Source organism: Petaurus breviceps, unplaced genomic scaffold (genome assembly GCF_028583685.1).
Source record: "Petaurus breviceps papuanus isolate PSGF00001 unplaced genomic scaffold, PetGlider_PUasm1.0 172, whole genome shotgun sequence".
Classification (NCBI taxonomy): Eukaryota; Metazoa; Chordata; class Mammalia; order Diprotodontia; family Petauridae; genus Petaurus; species Petaurus breviceps.
The window spans coordinates 2,427,332-2,451,620 of record NW_027185755.1 but is presented as its reverse complement, the minus strand read 5'-3'; the positions used below and the strand labels follow the sequence as shown (position 1 = coordinate 2,451,620).

The following is a 24,289-nucleotide window of genomic DNA, read 5'->3' as shown; positions in this document are numbered from 1 at the left end:
GAGAGAGAGAGAGAGAGAGAGAGAGAGAGAGAGAGAGAGAGAGAGAGAGAGAGAGAGAGAGGGAAGAGAGAAGCATAAAAACAAGAGAGGGTCAGGGACAAAGACAGATAGAAGTAATGGTGGGGGGAGGGACAGTATTGGGATTCAATCACAAAAGCCTCAGGTAACACCAGACTTCTGCTTTCAAGGAACCCAGGGCTATTTTAAAAAGTGGAAGTGAGGGAGGTTGGCCTTCCAAGTAGGGGGAAGAGCCAGTATCAAAGGAGAGATGGAATGTTTCATATGGGGAACTACAAGTCTATCTGCCTAGAATAAGTGAATTAAGGGACATAATATAAAGTAAAATTGGAAAGATGAGTGGTTTGCCGATTTTGGAGAGCTTTAGATGCCAGCTTGATGATTTTTTAATGTGATCCTTGAGGCAATGGGGAGTCATTGAATCTTCTTGAGCATCAGAATGCTACCAGTCAGACTTGTGATTTTGGAATATTGATCCAATTACTTGAAGTAAGACCAATTAGGAGGGCATTGCAATGGTCTAGATGAGACGTGAGGAGGGCCTGGAGAAGGCTAGAAGTTATGTTAGTGGAGAAAAAAGAGGAAGTATGGGAGAGCTGCTATAATGGCAGAACTCATCATTGTTGGCATTGGATTAGATATGGGAGGGTGAGAGAGAGGGCAGAGTCAAGGATGAGTCCAAGGCTGAAAATCTGGGTGATTTAAGGATGGTGGCACCCTTAGCAAAAACAGGGAGGTTGGGATAGAAAGGGAATGAGTTCTGTTTAGAGCATGAGTGTGAGATATACACACTGTGGGTTTTTCCAGCAGCCAGTTGGTGGTGCAAGACTAACATTTGGGATAAAGATCAGGGCTGGATATATAGATTTGTGAGTCATCTGCACAGAGATGCTAATTAACCTCCTGGGAGCCCATGAGATCACTGAGAGTACAAAGAGGGAGGCCTAGGGGTACAGGTATATCCTGTGATATTCCCACAATGCATTTGGCCACTTCTGAACTGGGAGGAGGTGTGATCAAAATGGCAGCTTAGGAACATTAGCACCTAATGCATTGTATGCATTGTACCAGGGTTTATGAATGAATAAAGGAAAGAAGGAAGATTAGCCCAGTAGGATTTTGAAGGCTGGATTTTAGTGGGGAGACCCCAGCATCTGAAGGAAACTCTGGAACCTTAGTGCCCTCACAGGACCTCTGCAGTACTAGTCTCCTAAAAAGTCTTTTCAGCTTCACTCTCTGACCTCTGTGGCATGTTCTCTGCCTCACTGCTGGAAGAATCTTCTTTATGAATAGATCTGGAAAAATCACTCCTCAGCTTACAAATCTTCACTGGCTCTCTATTGCCTCCCTAATAAAATCAGAACTATTGTGTCCATCAATCAGTCCTCTCCCACTCTGGCCCACTTTACCCTCTCCAGCCTTCTCTCCCCTCCATGCACTCTTACCAAACTCTTCTCTATCTTCTGAATGTTCCTCTGGGCTTTTAATTCTGTTGTTCCCCATTCATGAAGTTTCCTTCCTCATTCAACCTATTAACTTTCTTTCCATTCTGTAAAGTCCAGTTCAAATTTAGCAAGACTCTCCCAGTAAAAAAAACAAAAACAAATAAAAAACCCCAACAAAGCCTTCCCTCTCACGCGTCTTCATGTTACTGTTAATAGTTTTTCGACTGAATCTTTGTGACCCCATTTGGGACTCTCTTAGCAGAGATACTGGAGTGAGTTTGCCATTTTCTTCTCCAGTCCATTTTACAGATGAGGAAACTGAGGCAGAGTTAAGTGACTTGCCCAGTATCACACAGCTAGGAAGTGTCTAGAGTCATATTTGAACTCAGGTCTTCCTGACTCCAGACCTGGTGTTCTATCCACTGAGCCACCTAGTGGCCAATGAATCCCCATAGAAGTGTTTGGGTCTTATCCCTTACTAAAATATAGGTTCCATGGCTGCAGGGACCACATATTATCTAAACACAGTATGTTCCCTCAGTAGCAAACCCAGTACTTTGGACACTGTAGATACTTTACATTTTTTTTTTTGTTGAATGAATAAATGAATGAGTTTTGAATGAATTTCCCCCATCCCACCTCACCCCCAAATCCCAGTGGGGTCCTCACCTCTGGGACATGATCTTGAAGGCATCGGGCAGGTAGCATTGCACATTCTCCATCTGGAAGGGGTCAGCATCACAAATCTTGTCATCTGTGCGCCCATAGTTGGCATTCTCCACCATGATGACATCGCTTCCTGGGCATCGGAGTTCGATGGGGTAGCCCTCACATGCCAGCTCCCGGCGCATCAGGCCAAAGGGGAGCCCAGCTCGGCTCAGTCCTGCCATTGTTGGGGCAAAGGAAAGAAACACTTAGATCCAGGGGGCCCTTCCGTCCCCTATTGCCAACCTATAGGGCAGGAGCTCCTTTGGCTCTGCTGGGTGGACAAAGCCTGCTCCCCTTCCCAGAGCTTCCCTGAGACTTCACAGAAGTAAGGAGCCTGGGTCTCTTTCCATCTAGACCAGACTGGGTTGCAATGGGCTGGGACTGGTGGTGGTGATGGTGGTGATATTTAAGATAGAGCCACCTGGTCTCCAGGAGAAAGGGAAGACTAGGGATGGGAGATACAATTTAGTCTAGACTGCCGCCAGGCATAAGGTTCTTTCTGAAGACTCTTGAGTGATTGACCTTGAGCCATAACTCACAGGCTTATCATTGGATTTAGAACTGAAAGGGACCAGAAAGGGGATCTAGGTCAACCCTCTCATTTTACAGATTAGGAATCTGAGGCCCACCAGAATTAAGTGACTTTCTCAAGATCACACACAGATCATAAGTTGTGGATTGAAATCCAGTTCCTCTGACCTCAAATCTCATGTCCTTTCTGTGAGGCAGGAAGGGGACAGTCAAAGCCCAAGAGAGAGGAATTTCCAGCCTCAACATGTTCTTAGCTGTGTGACTATGGGCACATCAACTTTATTTTCATATATGTGTGTGTGAATGTATACACATATATGCATGAATATATATACATATATATATGTGTGTGTGTGTTGCACTCAGTACTCAACAGTCCCCTCTCTTAGGATGTCACCAGAATGTTGAGAGATAGATGAAATAATGGATGAGAGATTGCTTTGAAAAGCATATAGCACCAGGATGATACAAGATGTCACTCCTACTGTTCGGAAGAACTGGAATGTTAAGGAAGGAACCTTATAAGCCCTTGATTTTACAGATAAGGAAACTGAGATCAGGGAAAGGGACTTGACAGTTTGTTACTGCAGGTCCAGCACTTAGGATAACCAATTGGATGGGAGGGCCTAGGCTGAAACAGCAGCATGTGGAATTCAGGTGAGACAGAAAAAGCAGCGAGGAGACCAAAAGGAGGTGGGGGTGGCACAAAATCACAGAATGTTAGAATTGGCAAGGACCTCAGACTTCCATCTGGTCCAACCCCCTCGTTTTACAGAGGAGGAAGCTAAGGCCCAAAGAGAAGTGATTTGCATGTCACATTGGCACATGGCAAAGCCGGTACTCACACCCAAGACTTTTGACTCAAGGTCCGGTGCGTTGCGCTCTACTAGAAGCTGCATAAATTGCTTTAGGGGGTTACTTATTAAATACAGAGGCAGGAAGATGAATGATGGGCAAGTGGTAGGAGTCTTTTAAGAGAGCAGAGATGGAAGGGAAGGAGAGAGAAGGGGCCAGGCTAGGGATGGCTAGGGGTGTGTGTGTGTGTGTGTGTGTGTGTGTGTGTGTGTGTGTGTGTGCCCGAGCTCGTGCAAACAAGCCAGAGGTAGTGGTGTAGGGTCCAAGGGAGATATGGCTCAAGGCACACCCAGTCAATCACTGAGAGCCTGCCTCATGCCTGGTGGCAGTCATACTAAATCTTCCCTCCCATCCTTATGCCTCCCCTCTCTCCTGTAGACCAGGTGGCTCTATCTTAAATACCTCTGAGTTCCACAGTGAGTTGCAATGAGGAGAGAAAAGGGCAGGGCTCCAAGGGGCTGTGTGCTCAGCTCCAGACATGGGGGGCAAAAAGGGAAGGATGTTCTGGGGCTAGGCTGGGAGAGGAGTTTTTAATCTGCTTCACTTGGTGCCATCTGCTTCCTCATCTAATTTTAGCACCAGCTCGGCCTGGGGAGGAGTCGGGGAGGGCTCAGCTGGGCCGGCAGGGGGCCCAGGCTGGGACTGCTAGGCAGTGGACCTTGATGGCCTGGGGTTGTTGGGGATCTTGACAGAATGGAGTCCTCATGGCAGTGGGCCAGGATGTGGCATTGAGAATGGTCAAGAAGACAAGGGGACAGTGTGAGGAATGTCTTAGGATGAGGAATGGAGTTAGGGTCCATTGGGGAAGTCACCTGAAGAGGGGTTGATGAAAGGCTAGATTGTGTGAGGGGAGGACGTGGGGGAAAGACAAATGGAGTCAGGGAGCATAGAAGATTTTTTGGGGGGTAGAATGTGGGAAATGGGCCAACGGTAGAAATGGGAGGGTTCCTGCTCCCCATCACATGTCCCGGTCCCTGACCCCTGTTAAGCATTGCCTTTGGGAGAGTAATTGGATAATCAGGGTGGGTGGGCAGGCACGGGGTACTAATTGCTATGTACTTGGGATCCTGGGGCCGGTGCCGGCCAAGCTGGGTAATTAGTTGTTTTTAAATAAACGTCAGCGGGCACGCTTTAATTAAGCCTTCTTCCCAGTGAGAGTTGCTGATATGTAATCACAGAGAGAGGAAGAGCAAGACAGAATTGGGGAGACCCAAGGGCCAGGTTGTGGTGGGCATGAGAGGGCACAGGAGATTCTTGCCTTGGCTGAAGGACCAGATTCAGGGTCAGCACACAGCCCTCAGTGGGACAGGCAGAAAGGCCCAGCTGCTGGACAAGGAGCTTGTCTTCCTCTGCACCCTCTCCTCTGTGGTCTGGGTATTAGGGAAGTGGGATCCTTGGGCCACTCCCCTTACAGCAGCCCTCCCCAGCCCCATTCCCTACCTTGCGTGGCTGAGGTAACCAGGACAGCAGTGACACAGAGACTCCAGAGGGCAGGGGCCAGGCGGGCCATGGCTGAGAACAGGTGGGCACAAGGGGCCTCGCCCCGCATCACCAGGTGAACAGGATGACCCAGACAGATAGCCTAAGAGAAGGGAAGGGGACAAAGTGAGGAGGAAAGATTCCCTCTAGCCACCCAACCAGGGTGCCTGGATGGGGAAGAACGAGAGATGGTACAGAAACACACACTCACCAGAGGCACAGTCAGACAGGGACATACATACACACACACACACACCACCACCACCACCACCATCACACATACACTCAGGCACCCAAGCACACACCTACAAAACTAGATCCAGTCATACAAAGACACCCAGGCATAGACACATACAGATACAGGTAGGACCACACAGACACGGTGAAATGGTACATTGGGACACACATACACATACACATACACATATACACACACATACACACACAAGGTTATCACCTGGGCATAGGCACAGGTCGTACACATACAGCCAGGCACACAGGCAGAGATGTATCCAGAAACCAATATGGGTGCATACACAAACATATATGCAGAAACAGATACACAGAAACAGGCCCAGTCACAATCACAAAGGTGCATTCACAGGCACATACAGACAGATGCAGAGAAACAGGCACACACAGGCAGAGACATACATCCCAGAGCACAATCATATATGCAAACACATGGACACAGGGACAGCCACACGTACGCAAGCACACACACACACACATACACTTCTACACAGAGATACAGTGAGTCATACAAAGACCTCAGACAGACACACAGAGGCAGTCACATAGAGACAAAGACATACAGAAAGGGACATTAGCACAATCAATTCCTCATTCTCTCTCTCTCTCTCCCCCTCTCTCCCTCTCTTTCTCTTTCTATCTCTCCTCTCTCTCCCTCTCTCGCTCTCCCTCTCCCTCCCCCCCTTACACACACACACACATACACACACACACATGCTCGCACACGCACACACACACACAATCTTAACTCCTCCAAGGGTTCCTACCCTTCCTGACACCTTCTCTCCACGGCCCCTACATATTCTCCCCTTCCCCTCTTTCAGGTTGATGAACTCGTCTCTGGCCTTGCAGCTTTGCCCACATCCATGATCTCTTAACTGCACAGAATTCTCGGCAATGCTTCCGGTTCCACCCCTTGGAATCTTTCCTTCCCATCCCCACCCGTGAGCTGGGTCATGCCAGCCAGGCTCAGCACCTTCTTAGAACCAGCTGCATCAAGGGAGGAGGGAGACATGCCTTCTGGTCACAGAGTCCAGGATCTGACTCCCTCTGACAGGGGTGGCACACACACCAGAAGAACCAGGCACACATTCATCTCAGTGTCCCCAAACAAGAGAAGCCCAGAATCCTACCCTCTAGCCCTAGTCCCTAAACTGGAGACCTCTGGGGATTTCTCCCCTAGTGCGGCAGCAACACACTGGGACATTGGGCTGGCTGCCCACAGTGACATCAGAGCTTCAGCTCACGGCCTGACTTCAAGTTTTAATGTCTGGGTAACCCATATTCTCACTTCCACCCCAATACCCCCAGTTAGCATGCGGAGGGGCAGAATCATAGAACTGTGAAACTGGACAGGACAACAGAGTCATTTGGCCTAATCCATATCTCAAGGAGAATACCCTCTACCACGTAACTGACATGTGGCGGTCTAACCTCTGCCATCAGATCTGAAAAGACCCAAATGATGGAAAATGTACAACTCTTACATCACAAAGTAGAATTATTAGGAAGCATACAGTAAGGGACAACTGGGTGGTGCAGTGGACAGGGTGCTGTACCTGAAGGCAGGAAGACCTGAGTTCAAATTCAGACTCAAATATTTCTAAGCTGTATGTCTTTTTCAGCCTTAGTTTTTACATCTGTAAAATGGAGATGATAATAGCACATACCTTCCAGGGTTGTTGTGAGGATCAAATGAAATAATACATATGTGTATATATATATATAAAATGCCTTGCAAACCTTAAAGTGCCATATAAATTTCTAGCTATTATTAAATGCTCGTTGATAGACTCAGCTGGGAGGTGGTGGCCTCCCCAACCCCTGGGAACAAACCTCTCTCCCCTCCCTTCCCCTTTCCCCCCCACCTTCCTTTTCACCAGCTCTCTCCATAGTTGGTCCTCCCCACATCTCCCGTCGCCCTTGTTTCCCCTTTCTGCCATCTCCATTCCAGTCAAAACCAGCTTGCTAGCTTGTCCCTGTCCAAGACATCTATCATACTTCCATCTTGTTGCCTGAAATGGCTTCCCTTCTCACCTCTGCTTCCCAGAATCCCGAGCTCTCTTTACAGGCCATCTTAGGTGCCACCACCTACCCAAGCCCTTTCCTGCCCTTCCCTCCCCTGTCAAGTTATTTGTTTTTCCTGGTCTTTTGTAAATATGTCGTATTCACTTACTTGTGTACATGTTGTATCCCCCTATGAAAAGCCAGCACTCTGAGGGGAAGGTTTAGTTTAGCTTTGTCTTTGTACACTCAGCTCCTAGAACATGGCCTTCCTCTTCTCCCTCAGACCCCCTCCACACTCCTCTACCTGTCTCCTCACTTAGACTCTTCCCCCAGCAAGGAAAAGATCGCCTGTGGGAGGGGACCCAGGTATCTTAGCCCCAGTTAAGAATGAGGACTAACTTCTAGAGTGAGGGGCATAAGACTCTGAGCACTGATCCTCCATCCCTCCAAGCCCCAGGCATGAGCCCCCAACCCCCTTGCTTCCTGCTCCCTAGGTCCCGTGGCTAATTAGAACCCGGCTGGCTGGCAGAGCAGTGGCGCCATGGATGTGGGACCAGGGAGGCCCAAGTCCCCTCTTTCCCCTTGTGTGGACCCCCCGGGGCAGCCAGGAGCCTAGCTGTCGGGGATGGGGCACTTGCCTCTCTAGGGCCTCTGGGAGGAAGCCATAGATGTGGGAATAGAGAGTAAAGAATTATTGTCTTTGGACTCCTCCAATTCTCTTGTTCTTTGGGGCAGGAGGTACTTCTAGGTCAAGGCTGAAGTTGGGGCTATCTATGAAACTCCTCTATGAAAATATCGGAGGGAGATAAAGACAGGATGGGGGTGGGGGGAAGGAAAGTGTAGTTGCCATCTGTGTGAAACCTGGAGTCCTGGGGTCCCTACTCCTCCCAAAAGAAGCTTAATCAGGGGCCACGAAGAGGGCAGATATATCCTTCACACTATGATTGTTCTAATCTTTCTAGAATGTCCCTTTTCCTTGTTTTTTATCAATTTCCTCTCCCCACAATGCGACACATAACAGTCTTTCCATGCCCTCTCCCCATTCCCCCACAAGGGCAAATCATAGTTTCACGGGACATAGGGCAGAAGGGGCCTTAGACATTGAGAAGCTCACAGATCTAGAGTGGGAGACCTCAGAGGCCATCTAATCTAACCCTCTCATTTTACAGGTGAGGAAACTGAGTCCCAGGAAGGCTGTGAATAAATGTTAGCTATCATTATTATTATTGTTGCCTAACAAGGGGCAACAGAACATTTCCAACCCTGGTCTTCCAAATTCTGTGCACTTTCCTCTCCACCATGGAGCTTTCCAGCTCAAATGCTGATGTTTGGCTTTCTAGACCCTGCTGAGCTCCAGCACCCTACAGTCCCAGAACCATAGAGTTTCAGAGCTAGGATGGACCTCAGAGGTCACCTAATACAGCCTGTGCCAGAGCAGAAAACTTAGCTGGGCAGGATTTCTTCACTGCTCTCTCCTCCTGCCCCAATCCCACCCCAAAGCATGGGCATTCCCACTAATTCTTTTATCCACATTGTATCACAAGTTCAGGGCCAGGTAGGTAGCTGGTAGAGCAGTGGATAGAGTGTTGGGCCTGAAATGAGAGAGACCCGAGTTCAAATCTGACCTCAGATACTAACTAGCTGTGTGTCCCTGGGGAAGTCACTTAACCTCAAGTTAAACCTCAGTTTTTTCAACTGTAAAAAGGGGATAATAAATACTCTTAACCCACTCACAACCCAGGGTTGTTGTGAGGACCAAGGGAGATAATATCTGTAAAAAGACTTAGCACAGTGCCTGGCATTTAGGCTATATAAATGCTAATTTGGTCCCTCCATTCTCTCTACCACCCCTACCTCACTTAGGAAGCCTTCCCTAACCTTGTCTGGCCAGTCTACAGTGACTGTGGGCCTGAATCCATACAACCCAACTTATATCATACCATCTTGTACTGTTCTCATTATTTATTTATTTTTCTTTGTTTTGGAGGGGGGAAGGCAGGGCAATTGGGGTTAAGTGACTTGCCCAAGGTCACAGGACTAGTTTTTGTGTTAAGTGTCTGAGGATGGATTTGAACTCAGGTCCTCCTGACTCCAGAGCCAGTGCTCTATTCACTGCGCCACCTAGCCACCCTACTGCTCTCATTATCGTAAGTCTGTCTGTCTTGTCTAGTGAGACCTGTGCAGAACTTCTCCAGGACACACACTGGATCTTCTCTTAGTACAATGAAAAGTGACCAGCTCTAGTCCTGGTTCTGGCACAAATGAGCTGGATGTGAAACCTGGTACAGACTGTTTTTTCTTCTCTAGACCCGAGTTTCTACCCACAAAGAACAAAATGGTTGGACCAGGTAGATAAAGGGTTCTTAACCTGGTGTCTGTGAACTTAAAAAAAAAATATTTTGATAACTATTATTTCAATGTAATTGGCTTCCTTTGTAACCCTGTGGAGTTTATTTAAAAAATATTCATTTGAGAAGGGGTCTGCCTGCCAAAGGGGTCCATGTCTACACAGAGAGGTAAAGGGAGTCTCTAAGGGCTTCCGGCTCCGGCATTCGTTGCCATTTATGCAGTTTCTTAACGTTTACAAAACACTTTGCATATATTATCTCACTGAAACTTCCCCCAAAGCCCCAGGAGATGAGGACTACTGGCATTATTATCTTCACTTTACCAATGAAGAAACGGAGGCTCAGAGATGTCAAGTGACTTGCCCATGGCCACACAGTCGGTCAGTATGAGTGGCAGAATTGAAACCCAGGTGTCTCCTGATGCCATCACTCTTTGTACTCTAGGCCATTGTTTCTGTGCTAATAGAAATGACAAGACCAGAGTTAGAAGGGAATTTCAAGACCTCTTCTAGTCCAACCTGTGCCTACATGGTAATGTCAGCTACCAGACCCTCAGATAAAAGATCATCCAGCCTTGGGTCAGAGATTTCTAGTAAGAGGTTGCCTGTTCCATTTTTGAATAACTCTCATTTGGGCCACTAGATGGTGCACTAGATAGAGTGCCAGGCCTGCAGTCAGGACAACTCTGGCCTCAGACTCATACTAGCTATGTGACCCTGGACAAGTCACTTAACCCTGTTTGCCTCAGTTTCCTCATCTGTCAAATGATCTGGAGAAGGAAATGGCAAACCACTCCAGTGTCTCTGTCAAGGAAAGCTGTCACCCAGAGTCAGCCATGACTGGAAAACAACTTAACAGCAACAACAACATTGCAGGCAGTGGGGGAAGCCTTTTCCTTTCATGAGTAGAAATTTGCAGCTTCCTCCCTTTTGCTTCCATGTCTGCCCTTTAGGCCAGGCACAAAGAGTTTAAGTCTTCTTGCTCAAGTCAAGTGTTCTTCAAGTACTTGGAGACAGTCATGACATCCCCTCTAGGCCTTCTCAATGTAGTCTTATATGACATCCATCCTGGCTGTTCTCCTCTGGACATTCTCCAGATTTTCAATGTGCTTTCCTAAAGTGCATTTGCTCAGAAATCAGCAATACGTTCTCTAGATGTGGTCTGACCAGGGCATAGTGCAGTGGGACTATCACCTCCTTTTCTTTTTCAAAACGTATTTTGTTTAAATTTTTTTCAATGCATGAACATACATCTTTGCTCCCTCCTCTTTCTCCTTCCCTCCCCCACACTCACCTCTCCCTACCTTGAAACTATGCCTCTCTGGATGCAGTCCAAGAGTGAATTCATTTTGGGGGGTATCATATAGCACTATTGGTTTATAGTGATCTTGCTAATCATGAAGAGCCTCTGACTTTTTTCAGATGTTCTCCTAAGTCACGGTTCCTCCTTCTGAAGGCAGCTAGGTGGTGCCACAGTGCACAGAGCACTGGGTCTGGAGTCAGCAAGACCTAAATTCAAATTCAGCCTCAGACGCTTACTAGCTGCGTGACTCTGGGTAAGTCACTTAACCTCCATCTGTCTCAGTTTCCCATCTGTAAAATGGGGATAATAATAGCCCCACTGTTGTTGGGGTAATCTAGTGAGATAATATTTGTAATGTGCTTTGCAAACTTTAAAACACTATTTAAATACCAGTTGCTATTACTATTCTAATATATGAGAAACTGGGGTTTTTTTGAGCCCAGGTTTTATATTTCTCCCTGCTGTACTTCATCCTATTCAGTTCAAAGCCTCCTCGTGCCTGTTAAATAAAGTTCAAGCTCCCCTGGGTGGCCGGCAGTCAAGGTCCTCCAGTCTAACACTTTGTCAGTTTTCTATTGGTCAATTTCTTGTTCAAAACCTCCCTCCACACAGTGGGCATTTAAAGTTTGCAAAGCATTTTACACAACTCCCATTTTCCAGAGGAGGAAACTGAAACAAATGGAAGTTAAATGACTTGCCCAGGGTCACACAGCTAGGAAGTGTCTGAGGCCGGATTTGAACTCAAGTCTTCCTGCCTCCATGCTTGGTGCTCTATCCACTGCACCACCTAGCTTATCCTTGGGACAATGACAATTGTCCAATAACAAGTGGCAATGAGTCTAAGTCTTCTTCTGCAAGTCAACCCTTCAAGTAGTTGGAGACATCCATGACATCCTACTTATCCTTTAAAGCCCAATTCAAATACCACCTCCAGAAGAGTCTCTTTAGCAATCAATCACCAAGCATTTATTAAACTCCTACTGTGTGCCAGGAACTCTGCTAGGTTCTGGGGATTCAGAGACAAAACCTGAGGGGAAGTTCTTGACAATGTTGATAATTACAATAAGGATGATGATAATGATAATAGCATTCATATAGTGCTTAACGTTTGCAAAGCACTTTATAAATAGCTCCTTTTATCTTCACAATGACCTTGGGAGGCAAGTACTATTATTATCCCCATTTTGTAGATAAGCAAACTGAGGTAAACAGATTAAGTGACTTGCCCATTTCACACAGTTTGGCTGTGTCTGTGGCTTGATTTGAACTCTGGTCTTCCTGACTAGGCTCAATGTTCTATTCTCTGTGTCATCTAACTGCCTGTGTTCAGAATAACATTCACACAAAAAAACATACAAACAATCTATTTGGGAGAGGCCAGTTAAGGAGAAATTTTGATAGGCCTCATGTATGGTATGAACTGAGCTTTGAAAATAACCAGGTATATCCCAAAGAGATCATTAAAAAGGGAAAAGGAAAACATGTACAAAAATATCTATAGCAGCTATTTTTTTGTAGTGGCAAAGAATTGGAAATTGAGGGGATGCCCATCAATCAGGGAATGGCTGAACAAGTTGTGGTATATGAATGTAATGGAATGTATTGTGCTATAAGAAATGATGAGCAGGTGGATTTCAGTAAAACCTGGGAAGACTTATATGAACTGATGCATGGTGAAGTGAGCAGAGCCAGGAGAACATTGTACACAGCAACAGCAACAGTATGTGATGAGCAACTTTGTTAGACTTAGCTCTTCTCAGCAATGCAATAATTTAAGGTAATTCCAAAAGGCTTATGATGGGAAATGCTATCCACCTCCAAAGAAAGGACTGATGGAGTCTGAATGCAGTTCAAAGCATACTATTTTCTCTTTTCGTTTGTTTTTGTTTTCTCGTGGTTTTTCCCTTTTGCTCTGATTCTTCTTTCACAATATGACTAATGTGGAAATATGTTTAATATGATTGTACATGTATAGTCCATATCAGATTGCATGCCATTTTGGGGATTGTGGAGGAGAGAGAGGAGGGAAATTTAGAACTCAAAATCTTATAAAAGTGAATGTTGAAAACTAAAAACAAATAAATAAACCTAATTTTAAAAATTTAAAAAGAAGATAATCAGGGATAGTAAGAAGCTAAAGGTAGGAAGGAGGATGTTCCTGGCTTGGGGTATAGCCTGAACAAAGGCAGAGAGGTGGGAGATAGATTGTCATGTGTGCAAAACAGCAAGGTCAGATTGATTTATTTCAAGAGGGTATAAAAGGGAATAATGTATAATAAACCTGGAAAAGGAGGATTGGAGCCAAGTTGTACTTGACCTTTGTTCTCAGATCTCATCTGGCCTCTTGGTTGACCTCCTCTATAAGAACTCACTATGTCCAATTGTGTGTTATAGTGATCTAAGTGCCTGTGAGCTCCATGAGAGGATGGGACCTTCTCTTTAGGGAATTTTCCTCTTAAAAAAAAATGTTCTGTTGAATGTAGGGTGCATGCAGGGGACAAGTGGGGAGCAAAGAGACAGCTTAGCCTTGGAAGAGGGTGATAAGGAAGGGTGGAGTAGCCAGCCAGCCACTCCACTTCCCTACTGGGAAATGATCTCCTTGCCTCGGGGAACAAGGAGTCAGGGTGACATAATGACCAATAGTTCTGGACTGGGAGTCAGGTCATTGGTGGTGGACTTCAGGTCCCAGCTCTGACCCTTCCTGCTTGTGTGACCCTGAGTAAGTCACAGCCTCTCGAGGACTCAGTTTCTTTATCGTGGAGTGGTGATAATAACCTATGCCCTATATTAAACTGTGCATTCCCTTTTGACCCAGCAATACTATGACTTGGTCTATATCCCACAGGGATCAAAGAAAGAGGACAAAGGACCTACATGTAAAACAATATTTATAGCAGCTTTCTCTGTGGTGCTAAAGAACTGGAAATTAAGAGGTTGCCCATCAATCTGGGAATGGCTGAACAAATTGTAACATGTGAATATGATACAATGTTATTGTGCTGTAAGGAATGATGAAGTGGATGGTTTCAGAAAACCTGGGAAGACTTGCATGAACTGATGCAAACTGAGATAAGCAGAACCAAGAGAACAATGTATAGAATGTATCAATATGTTATAACATATACATATAATACAACAATATTTTAATGACAAATAACTTTGAAAGATTTAAGAGCTCTAATCAAGTTATTGACCAACCATGATTCCAGAGGGCTGATGATGAAGCCTGCCACTCAATTCTTGATAGGTAAGAGACTCAGGGTGCAGATTGAGATAATTTTTTTTATACAATGCTAGAATTTATTTTGCTTGATTATGCATACTTATAAGAATTTTTTCTTCTTTTTAGTGGAGGAGGAAGATGGAAAGGAGAGAAGGTGGCTTTTCAATTAATTGAAGAAAAATTAAATTAAATTAAAAGATAAATGTGTCCTATCTTCCTTACAAGACTTGTGAGGAAATCATTTAGTAAATTCTGAAGGGCTACTGAAAGGAAAACTGTTATTGTTAAGGTGTCCTGGACAAGTCAGCCTCAGCAGCCGTCCAGGGCATAATGGGCTCTCTCTTCAGGTGGAGAGCTCCCTGCCCAGGAGGTCTGCAAGTAGTGGCGGCCAGATGACCACTTGTTGGGGGATGATGTAGGGCTAATTCTTGCTTAGGTATGTTGTACTAGATGGCCTTGGAGGTCCAATAAACTTGGCCCCTTCCAGTCTACAGGGCCAGAAAACTAGTGGCCTTGATTGGGCAGAAACAGTGCAGGGCACATTACTGGGCATGAGGCCAGGACCCTGCTACTCTGTGGAATAGAGGCTGTTGGCAGCACCTGGCATGGTGCCCACCAGGGACGAGGAAGCTCTGTGTTTTTCTCTTTCCTTGGTACTGGCTGCTCCCCTGCCCCCACCCCAGGGAGCCTCAGCCAGTGCACCTGGTACCCAGGGCAAGAGGCTGGGTGGTGGGGGGCAGAGCCATAAGGCTTTGGTAGGCATGGTCCTGAGAAGGGTGGGATATGGGGTGGATGCCTGTGTTCTGGCAATAAGACTGGCATTAGAGACAAAGGAACCATAGAATTCTAGGGCTCAGAGAGAGCTCGGAAAGAAACTAGACTGATCTGTACGTAGCAGTCTCCTAGCCAGGGATCATACAGCCCTTACTTAACATCATGGGGAAGTCACTACCTCCTGAGGCAGCTGGGCCAGGTCTGATCATAAAGAATGTGTTTGTTTAACATCAGGATGAAATCTGATTCCCTGTAATTTTCTCCTATCTTTCCTGGATCTGCCTTTGGGCTAACATCCCTCAATTTTCCTTGCACCATGTGTATTTGCATACATGTTATAACGTGCCAGTGTGCCTTCCACCACCCCTACCTCATCACGCCTACCTCCAATAGAATGTAGAATCTTAGTTTCTAGAGGCAAGGATCTTTTGATTTTGTCTTTATGTCTGTCACCAAGGCCTAGTACCTAGTAGGTATTTTAATGCTTCTGGAATTGCATTGAAATAAAATAACTTTAGTCTCCCTTCTATACCCTAGGAGACATTCAAGTATTTTATTTTTTTTCCATTCAAGTACTTTAGAAACACCTTCCTATGTCTTCTATTCTATGTCTTCTTGTCTCCAGCTAAACATTTCCAATTCTTTCAAGTGAGCATCTCATGCTGGTATCCAGTCCCCTCAATGGCCTGGTTGCTTTTCTCTGGAGGCAACTGTTGTTTGTGAATGTAGATCTCAAAATGCAATACCCAGAACCAAGCATGGTAGACCAGATGGGACCTGACTAGGGTAAAGAACAATGGGTCTATTGTCTCTTTTGCTAGGTAAGTGGTGGGCACAGTAGATAGAGCTCTGGACCAGGAGCTCAGGAAGGCCTGAGTTCAAATACAGCCTTAGACATTTACTAATTGTGTGACCCTGGGCAAGTCACTTGACTGCATCAGTTTCCCCATCTGTAAAATGGGGATAAGAATAGCACTTACTACCCAGGGTTGTTCTAAGTATCATACAGAATATCATTTATAAAGAGCTTAGCTTAGTCCCTCAAGAATAGTAGGAGTATCCATGTCTCCTTCCTTATGTGTGGATTCTATGTCTCTCTTAATGTACTCTTTTTCTTTCACTTGTAATTTCTTTTTCCATAATATCTCCGTCAACCAGTATTGTTACAGTTGAATTTTTGAGCCCAAGGATATAGATGTTACATATGGATGTCTATCCATTTTTTTTTCACTAGTTCCTGTCCAGATCTTTTGGGGATCCCAAAGGAAGGGGAATGAACAATGCTGTGATACAGTCCCATCGTTTAAGTATCTCCTGATTATAGAGAGAGAACAGTTGGAGGTCAGGAATTGGTGTGTGCTGAGAGAGACACACAGTTTAGAAAATACCTAGTCTTTGCCTTCCTAGAACTGACAGATGAGTAGGGGAACAAGAAGCAAAGATGACTATAATTCACTACTCGATATGATAAATACATTTAGACACACGCAAACAAAATGCTGGGAGTGGTGTTGGGGTAAGTTTATGGTGAAGAGGTGCCTCAGTGAAAGCTTCCCAGATGGGACTGCATTGGGCTGAGTGATGGGGTTGAAGTCAGAAAGCCAGGGTTGATTTTGGAGAGCAATTTGGAACTATGCCCAAAGGGCAACTAAACTGTGCATACCCTTTGATCCAACAATACCACTACTAGTTTTGTATTCCAAAGAGATCATTTCAAAAAGGAAGAGGACCCACGTGTACAAAAATGTTCATAGCAGCTCTTTTATTTGTGGTGGCAAAGAACTGGAAATTGAGGGGATGCCCATCAACTGGGGAATGGCTAAACAAGTTGTGGTATATGAATGTAATGGAATACTATTGTACCATAATAAATGATGAGCAGGTGGACTTCAGAAAATCCTGGAAAGACTTATATCAATTGATGCATAGTGAAGTGAGCATAACCAGGAGAACATTGTACACAGCAACTGCAACATTGTGTGATGACCAACTTTGATAGACTTACTCTTCTAAGCAATACAATGATCCAAGACAATTCCAAAAGACTTGTGATGGAAAATGCTATCTACATCCAGAGAAAGAACTATGGAGGCTGAATGCAGATTCAAGAATACTATTTTCACTTTTTTCTTTCTTATGGTTTTTCCCTTTTGTTCTTATTCTTCTTTCATAACTAATGACTAATGTGGAAATATGATTAATATGATCATACATGTATAGCCTATATCAGATTACTTGTTTTCTTGGAGAGGGGGAAGGGTAGGGAAGGAGAAAAATTTAGAACTCAAAATTTTACAAAAAAATGAATGTTGAAAACTATCTTTAGGGGCAGCTAGGTGGCACAGTGACTAGAGCACTGGCCCTGGAGTCAGGAGGACCTGAGGTCAAATCCAACCTCAGATACTTGACACTTAATTAACTGTGTGACCTTGGGCAAGCAACTTAACTCCAATTGCCTTGCCTCCCCCCTCTCCAAAAAAAACCCTATCTTTACATGTAACTAGAAAAAAATACTATTAAGAAATAAAAAAGAAGGCTGGGGTTGATATGGCTTTCCTCTTTGGTACCTGCAGGGCCTTGGGCTGGACTTTCAATTGCTTTGGGTCTCAGTTTCTTTGTCTGTAAAATAGGAGCAGGGAGGGGTGGGTTAGCTGGTCTCAAAGGTCCCTTCCAATTCTAAATCATAGAAATTCCCATCCTGCTGTACAGGAGAGACAGAATGGTAAGACAGGCTTCCAGAGGCCCCTAGGATGCCAAAAGAAGTGAGTGGTTTTCTCTAGCTCATCTCCTAGGCAAGGATGCTTAGTCCCTGAAAGGATGCTCTCTCACCTCGGTCCAGCAACAGGACATCTCCTTAGCTCTGGACCCTATGCCTATATTAACGCATCCTAGAATCACATTAGTTCTTTTGGTTCCCATGTGGAGCTTGTATACCCATTGATAGCCCACCCCCAGTTTGTTGTCAGTGATATCTTCCGCAACTGTCTCAATTGGTTTTTTGAACCCAGGTATGTAGGACTTGACATTTATTTCTATCCAACTTTATTTGACTAGTTTTTGTCCCTATCTTTCTTTTGGATACCAAAGGAAAATGCTACAATATGGTGCAACCTTCACTTAAGTGTTTCCTGATTTACTTAAGTGTCTTCCTGGGGAAGATACAGTTTAGGTTAAGTTCCAGCCTTCATGGAGCTGACAGTCAGGGTGCAAGTGGGCACAGGGGACACATTTTGAGTGCAAATAACCATGTGTTGGCTTTTCCTAATCTTTCTCTCTCTCTCTCTCTCTCTCTCTCTCTCTGAATGGGGGTTCAGTGACTTGCCTAAAGTACACAATTAGTAATTGTCTGAAGCTAGATTTGAACTCATGTCTTCCTGATTCCAGGGCCTGTGTTTTATCCACTGTACCACCTGGCTGTCCCAGGCCTTTCCTAATCTCCATTCATGGGAGCAGAAAGAGAAAAGAAGCATGGGCTGAGGAGTTTTCCCCAACTTGGATCCCTGTATCTCTGGGTATTTCTGATTTTATGTCCTATGAAACAGTCTACCAAGCTGGAGGCATGAAGGGGGAGAAACTGAAGTTTAAGAGGTCAGAGGCCCAGGGAGTGACTGGGGTGGGGAGTGGGTGGGAGACAAGGAGGCTTAACCAGACCATATGGTGAGGTAAAAAGAGTCAGGAGGCCTGAATGTGAATTCCTGGCTTGGCTAATTACTGACTATGTGTATTCTTGGGAAAGTTGGACTATCCAGCTTTGACAGTTTGTGATTCTGTCACAGGAGAAAGCTGGTCGTGCCCATGAGGCTTACAGAGTCCACCCCTGGTCCTGGGTCTGTCCTCAGCAGGGGTGGGTGGGGCCTGGCTGAGAAGGGGGAGGGAGGGTGACAGGAGGTGAACAGACTGCTTCAGCACCCCCCCCTTCACTTAACCAGTTTCAGAAGCCAGTTACCATAGCAACCCTCTTGGCTTCACAGGCCTTCAAGTGCTGCGGGGGAGAATGGGGTTGGGTGCCTACGCAGGCTCCCCCGCCTCACCCTCTTGGCTTCCGAGGCTTCTCCCTGACTCTAATCCTGCTCCATGATCCATCCACCTCAGCTTGGACACTTAGTCCAAGACCCCTTGAACCTTAAACACTTCCCCCTGCACCCCTGCCCCAATTTGTCTGTCCTTTCCTTTCTATTTCTCCCTCATCTCTGCTAGTCTCACTTCTCATCCAGGGTCTCTGTGGCAGCCTCCAGTTAATTCCAACCCCCTGCTAATCTCCTCCAGACAACTCACATTTATAGAGCTCTTTAGTATTACATTTAGTATTGTAATAATATTACTAATATTAGCATTAGTATTCCCACTACTGCACATATTAGTATTATATGCTTTATAGTTTTAGCTCATCTGATATTTCCTACCTGTGTCCCCCCATTTTATAGATGAGGAAACTAAGGCCCAGAGTGGTTTGCCCAAAGTCACATAGCTAGAAGGTTGATAGAGCCAGGGCTTGGACCAAGGCCTATCTCCAGGTGCCTTGTTCTTTGTCTCACATGCTTCCTGTCATGGAATCACAGAATCTTGGAGTCGGATGAGACCCTGCAGGTCTTAGTCCTTCCAGTACCTGAAGAAGGCTTCCGTTTAAAGCCTACTCAACAAGTGGTCATTCAGTCTCTTGGTCCAGACTAAAATTTATTAAACATTTATGCCACCTCAGTAGGTTATGGATGCAAAGACAATATAAAATAGCCCCTGTCCTCAGGGATCTTACATTCTTACTGAGGATAGGGTGGTGGGAAGAAGTAAATGCAAATTATATACAAAGGGGAAGAGAGAATGGAGCAGCAGGGAAGAGGAGAATCAGGAAAGACCCTTGTAAGAGGCAGCCCCAGAACCATGCAGTGAAGGAAGCTAGGTATCCTAAAACATGGACACGAGGAGGGGGTACATTTCAGACATGGGGAAACCACTTGAGCAAAGCAAAATAGCAGGAGAAGGGTGAAATGCTACGGTAGGTATTCAGAAGCTGCTAGTGGCAGGTTGGTTTAACCAGAATGGAGATGTCATGGTCCTCTTCGAGAACAAAGGACAAACAGCACCAGTGATTAGAATGGAAAGTATATTAGGGAGTAATATGGAATGATTGGAAAGGTAGGTGGGAATCAGATCGTGGAGAGTTTTAAATGCTAAGCTGGGGAGCCTGTTGATCCTAGAGGCAATAGGGAGTCATTGAAAATTCTAGACTGGGGGTGACATGGTATTATATGTGTTTTAGAAATATCAATTTGGCAGCTGCACAGAGAACAGATTGAACAGGGGAGAGACTAGAGACAAGGGAACCAATTAGAAGGCTATTGAAATAGAACAGTCATGGAGTGATTAGTGGCTAGAATGGTGTAGAGGCTGTGTGAATAGGGAGAAAGGAACACATGGGAGAGATGTCTCAATGGTAGGATCAACAAGGCTTGGTAATCAAATGGATATAAGGAGAGGGAAAAGAGAAGGAAGAACTAAGAATGGTTCCAAGATTGTGAACCAGAGTGACTAGAAGGATGGTGAAGTCTCCTCAATAGAACTGGGGAAAATTTTAGAGAAAGGATGCGGGAGTTCCATTTTGGACAAGCCAAGTATAAGTTGCCTGTGGGACATCTAGCTGGAGCTGTCCAACAATCTGTTAGAAATTTGGGTCTAGAGATTGGAAGAAAGATTAGGGCTAGATATATAAATATGGAAGATAATTGAGCCTGTGGACATTTTTTTTTTTAGATTACCAAGGAAAAGAGTCTAGAAGAAGAGGACTCAGTCAGTCAGTTAATAAATATTTCTGAAAGGACTCCTATGTTCCTTTGAGTTCCTATGAGTTGGGGATGCTGATAGAACAAAAGACTATGTGAGAGAGCTCACACTGGAGGGAGGCCCCACCCATTCCATTTTGGGACAACTCAGATTTTCAAGAGGTTTTCCTTTACATCCAGCCTAAACTTGCCTGCACAACAATCACCTATTACTCTTAATCCTGCCAAATTCAGCGACCAAGAAGTAAATCCTTTATTCCAAATGATAACTCTTCAGATTTCTGAAGATAGTTATGACATCTCTGAGTCTTCCCCAGGCTAAATAAGCACGCCTACTTCTTCCAATTGCTTCTCCTCATAAAGCATATGTCTAGGCCATTCACCATTTTGGCTTTCAATATCCTGGCTTTCAGTGTCAAGGACACTTGCTTGAATTTAAAATCATAGTACATATTCTAGGCAGCCTCACTAGCCCAGAACCTTTCTCATAGAGCCCTGGGATGGCCCAGTCCTTCTTTCCACTTAGACTGACCCCACTCTGACTCAGGGTTTATCACCTTTTTTCCTAGACTTCTGACACATTAATACCTACTGATTCTGTGACCTTGGGAAAGTCACTTAACTTCTCCATCTCTCCTTTTTCATCTGTAAAATGTAGACTGAAGGTTCTTTTTTTGTTTTTCTTTTTGGAGGGCAGGGAAGTTGGGGTTAAGTGACTTGCCCAAGGTCACACAGCTAATAAGTATTAAATGTCTGAGACCAGATTTGAATTCAGGTCTTCCTGACTACAGGGCCAATGCTCTATTCACTGCACCACCTAGCCCCCCCAAGGCTGAAGGTTCTTAATCTGGGGTCTGTGAACTTGTTTAAAAAATTTTTTTATTATATATATAAAATATAAAAAATAATTCCTTTTATTTATAATCCAATGTATTTTTATTTTATGCATTTACAAACACTACTCTGAGTAGGGGTCCACAGGCTTCATTCAGCAGGCTATTTAAGGGGTCAAGAATACAAAACAGGGGGAGACTGAGCTGTGCTGGGAAGGGAGTAAAGGATCCTAAAAGGTGGAGGTAACAAGGGAATATATTCTAAACACTGGGGACCATTCATGCAGAGGGAGGGCTGATGCAAACCTCTAGGCTAGATGGTTTCTGAGGTCCCTCCCAGCTCAAAATCTGTTATTCTGAGACCCTAAGTCTCTTTTCTCTGGACTCAGTTTCTAAATCTGTAAAATGACTGGTTGGTTTAGGATGGATGGTGGCTATGGTCCTTTCTAGCTCTAAAACTCCAGGTTCTATCACCTCGCCTCCCCTCCCTGGGCTTCCTAGGGACTCAATTTAATTAAATTCAAGAAACACTTATTAAGTGCCTATGATATGTAAGGCACCATGCTAGGTATTGGGAATACAAACACACACACACACACACACACATCAATCCCTGACCTCAAAGAGCTTATATTCCACTCCAGTCCACTTGAGTCCAACCCTCTTAATGGGGTGGGGGGCGTGAGGAGAGAGGTGGGTCTAAGACAGGATATCTAGAACTAGAAAGAAAATAGGTAGCCAGGAAAAGAGATCAGTAAGGGCTGAGAGGTCTCCTTGCTTTCAAGTCTCTTTCCATTCAGCTCCACCCTCAACGCATCCTCAACTGATCATATTCATTCTTTGAAAACCCTGCTTTGCATTGGTTACCCTCTTCCCTACTTCCATCCTCTTCACTTAAGGTTTCAATGGTTCCCTGTTGGAAAAGCAAATTGTGGGACAGATGCCTAAGATCAAGCCTAGACTCCTTGGGTTGCCATTCCACACCCTCCTGCCCCCATTGACCCTGCATCTATCTTTTGCAATATTTTCTTTCCATAGTCTTCCTGTCCAGCCAGAATCACAGACTCAAAATTAGACAGGGTTTGTGCAGCACTATTCTATACCTGAAGAGGAACCCTTCTTGCATTATCCCAACAATTCTTCCTCCAGCGTCCCATGGAACAGTCCCAGTGCCTGATATTTCACTATCTCCCAAAGTCAGCTATTCTATTTGTCCATTTGGGTCAGCTCTAATCTGCCTCTCTGCCAGTTCCCTGTTCCCTCCCTCTACTTCCTAGTTCTGACCTCTTTGGACCAAAACAAGTCAAATCTTCCCTTAGTACTGGAAGACAGCTATTATGTTCCCCTTCAATCTTTCCTTCTTAAACATACTCATCTCCTTGAACTGATAGAGAGGCAAACATCATACAGGATCCAAAGCCAGAAAACCAGGGTTCACATCCTGGTGCTGTCATTTGCCCCCTGCATGATCCTAACCAAGTCATTTCACCTCTATAGGTCTCATTTTTCTCAACTACAAAACAAAGTGGTTGCAGTAGACCTCTACAATCCTTTCCAGCTCTACAGCTCTACACCTATGATTCTTATTTAATATGACTTCAAGCCCATTCACCATCCTGGTTGCCCTTCTCTGGATATAATATCAGTCTGTTAGTATCCAGAATGGAATACAGTATTCCAAATGTGTTCTGATCAAAGCAGAGGACCATGGAACCATCACCTCCCCTTTACTGAATACCATGCTTTTATTCATGCAACCTAAAATTTTGTCATTTTAATTGTCATGATATATTCAACTCAAATTGATCTTAGAGTCCACCAAACCCCCCAGAACTTTTTGCATGAGAAGTGTTGCCTAGCCATAGTACCACCATCTTGGGTTTGTGCAATTGACTTTTTATATTTAGATGTGAAACTTTACATTTACCCCTGTTCAATGACCCATAATTTCAGCCTATTGAAATCCTTGTAGGTTATATGAGATAATATTTGTAAAGTGCCTAGCAGAGTGAGTGACATATAGTAGGCATAATTTAAAATGCTTATTCCTTTCTCCTTCTTCCATGATCCAGTTATCCAATGTGTTAACTCTCTTTTCCAGCTTCATGTCATCTGGAATTTTGATAAGCATGACAACTATGCTCTAATCCTGGGCTTCTTAACCTGGAATTTATGGAGTCCTGGCCCTTGGAGAGATTTCTGAGGGATCATGAACTTGGATGGGAAAAAATATTATTTTCGCTAACCTTTGGTTTCCTCTGCAATTGTTTCATGTGTAAACAAAAGGTGATTCTGAGAAGAGGTCCAAGCTTTCACCTAACTGATTGACAAGGGGATCCATGACACAAAAAACACGAAGAACCCTTGCTCTAGCCCAACTGAGATAGTCTTTGTTTCCCAAATGAACCAGATGCCCACCTGCCTCTGTACCTTTAAGATATTTACTATGCCTGCAATGCCCTCCTTCCCTTTTTCTATTAAATTTCTACCCATCTTTTAAAATTTAACTCAGATGCTACTTCCTCCCTGATTAATGCAACTGACCAAACATTAATTAGGTGCCTGACAAGTAGAAGGCATTATGCTAGGCATAAAGACAAAAACAGAGTAACCCGTGTCCTCAAGGAGCATACATTCTACTGGGGGATGGCAGCTAGGTGGTGCCTTGGTGAGGGCACTGGGCCCGGAGTCAGGGAGACCTGAGTTCAAATTCATCCTTGGCTGAGTGACTCTGGAC

General features: G+C 44.9%; 1 protein-coding gene across 5 annotated transcripts in view; it reads right to left on the bottom strand.

Moving 5' to 3' along the window:
- ADGRL1 (adhesion G protein-coupled receptor L1) overlaps positions 1–24,289 on the bottom strand; it is a 65,242-nt gene that overhangs the window by 30,958 nt on the left and 9,995 nt on the right. For all 5 annotated transcript variants that reach the window (XR_011167383.1, XM_069082922.1, XM_069082921.1 and 2 more), the window contains exons 2-3: positions 4,998–5,139; positions 2,133–2,346 (exon numbers count right to left, since the gene is read on the bottom strand). Coding sequence is in view for 4 of the 5 variants with exons in the window: in XM_069082922.1 (XP_068939023.1) it covers positions 2,133–2,346; positions 4,998–5,106 (323 nt within the window). In the remaining variant the exon portion in view is untranslated. The remainder of the gene's footprint in view (positions 1–2,132; positions 2,347–4,997; positions 5,140–24,289) is intronic.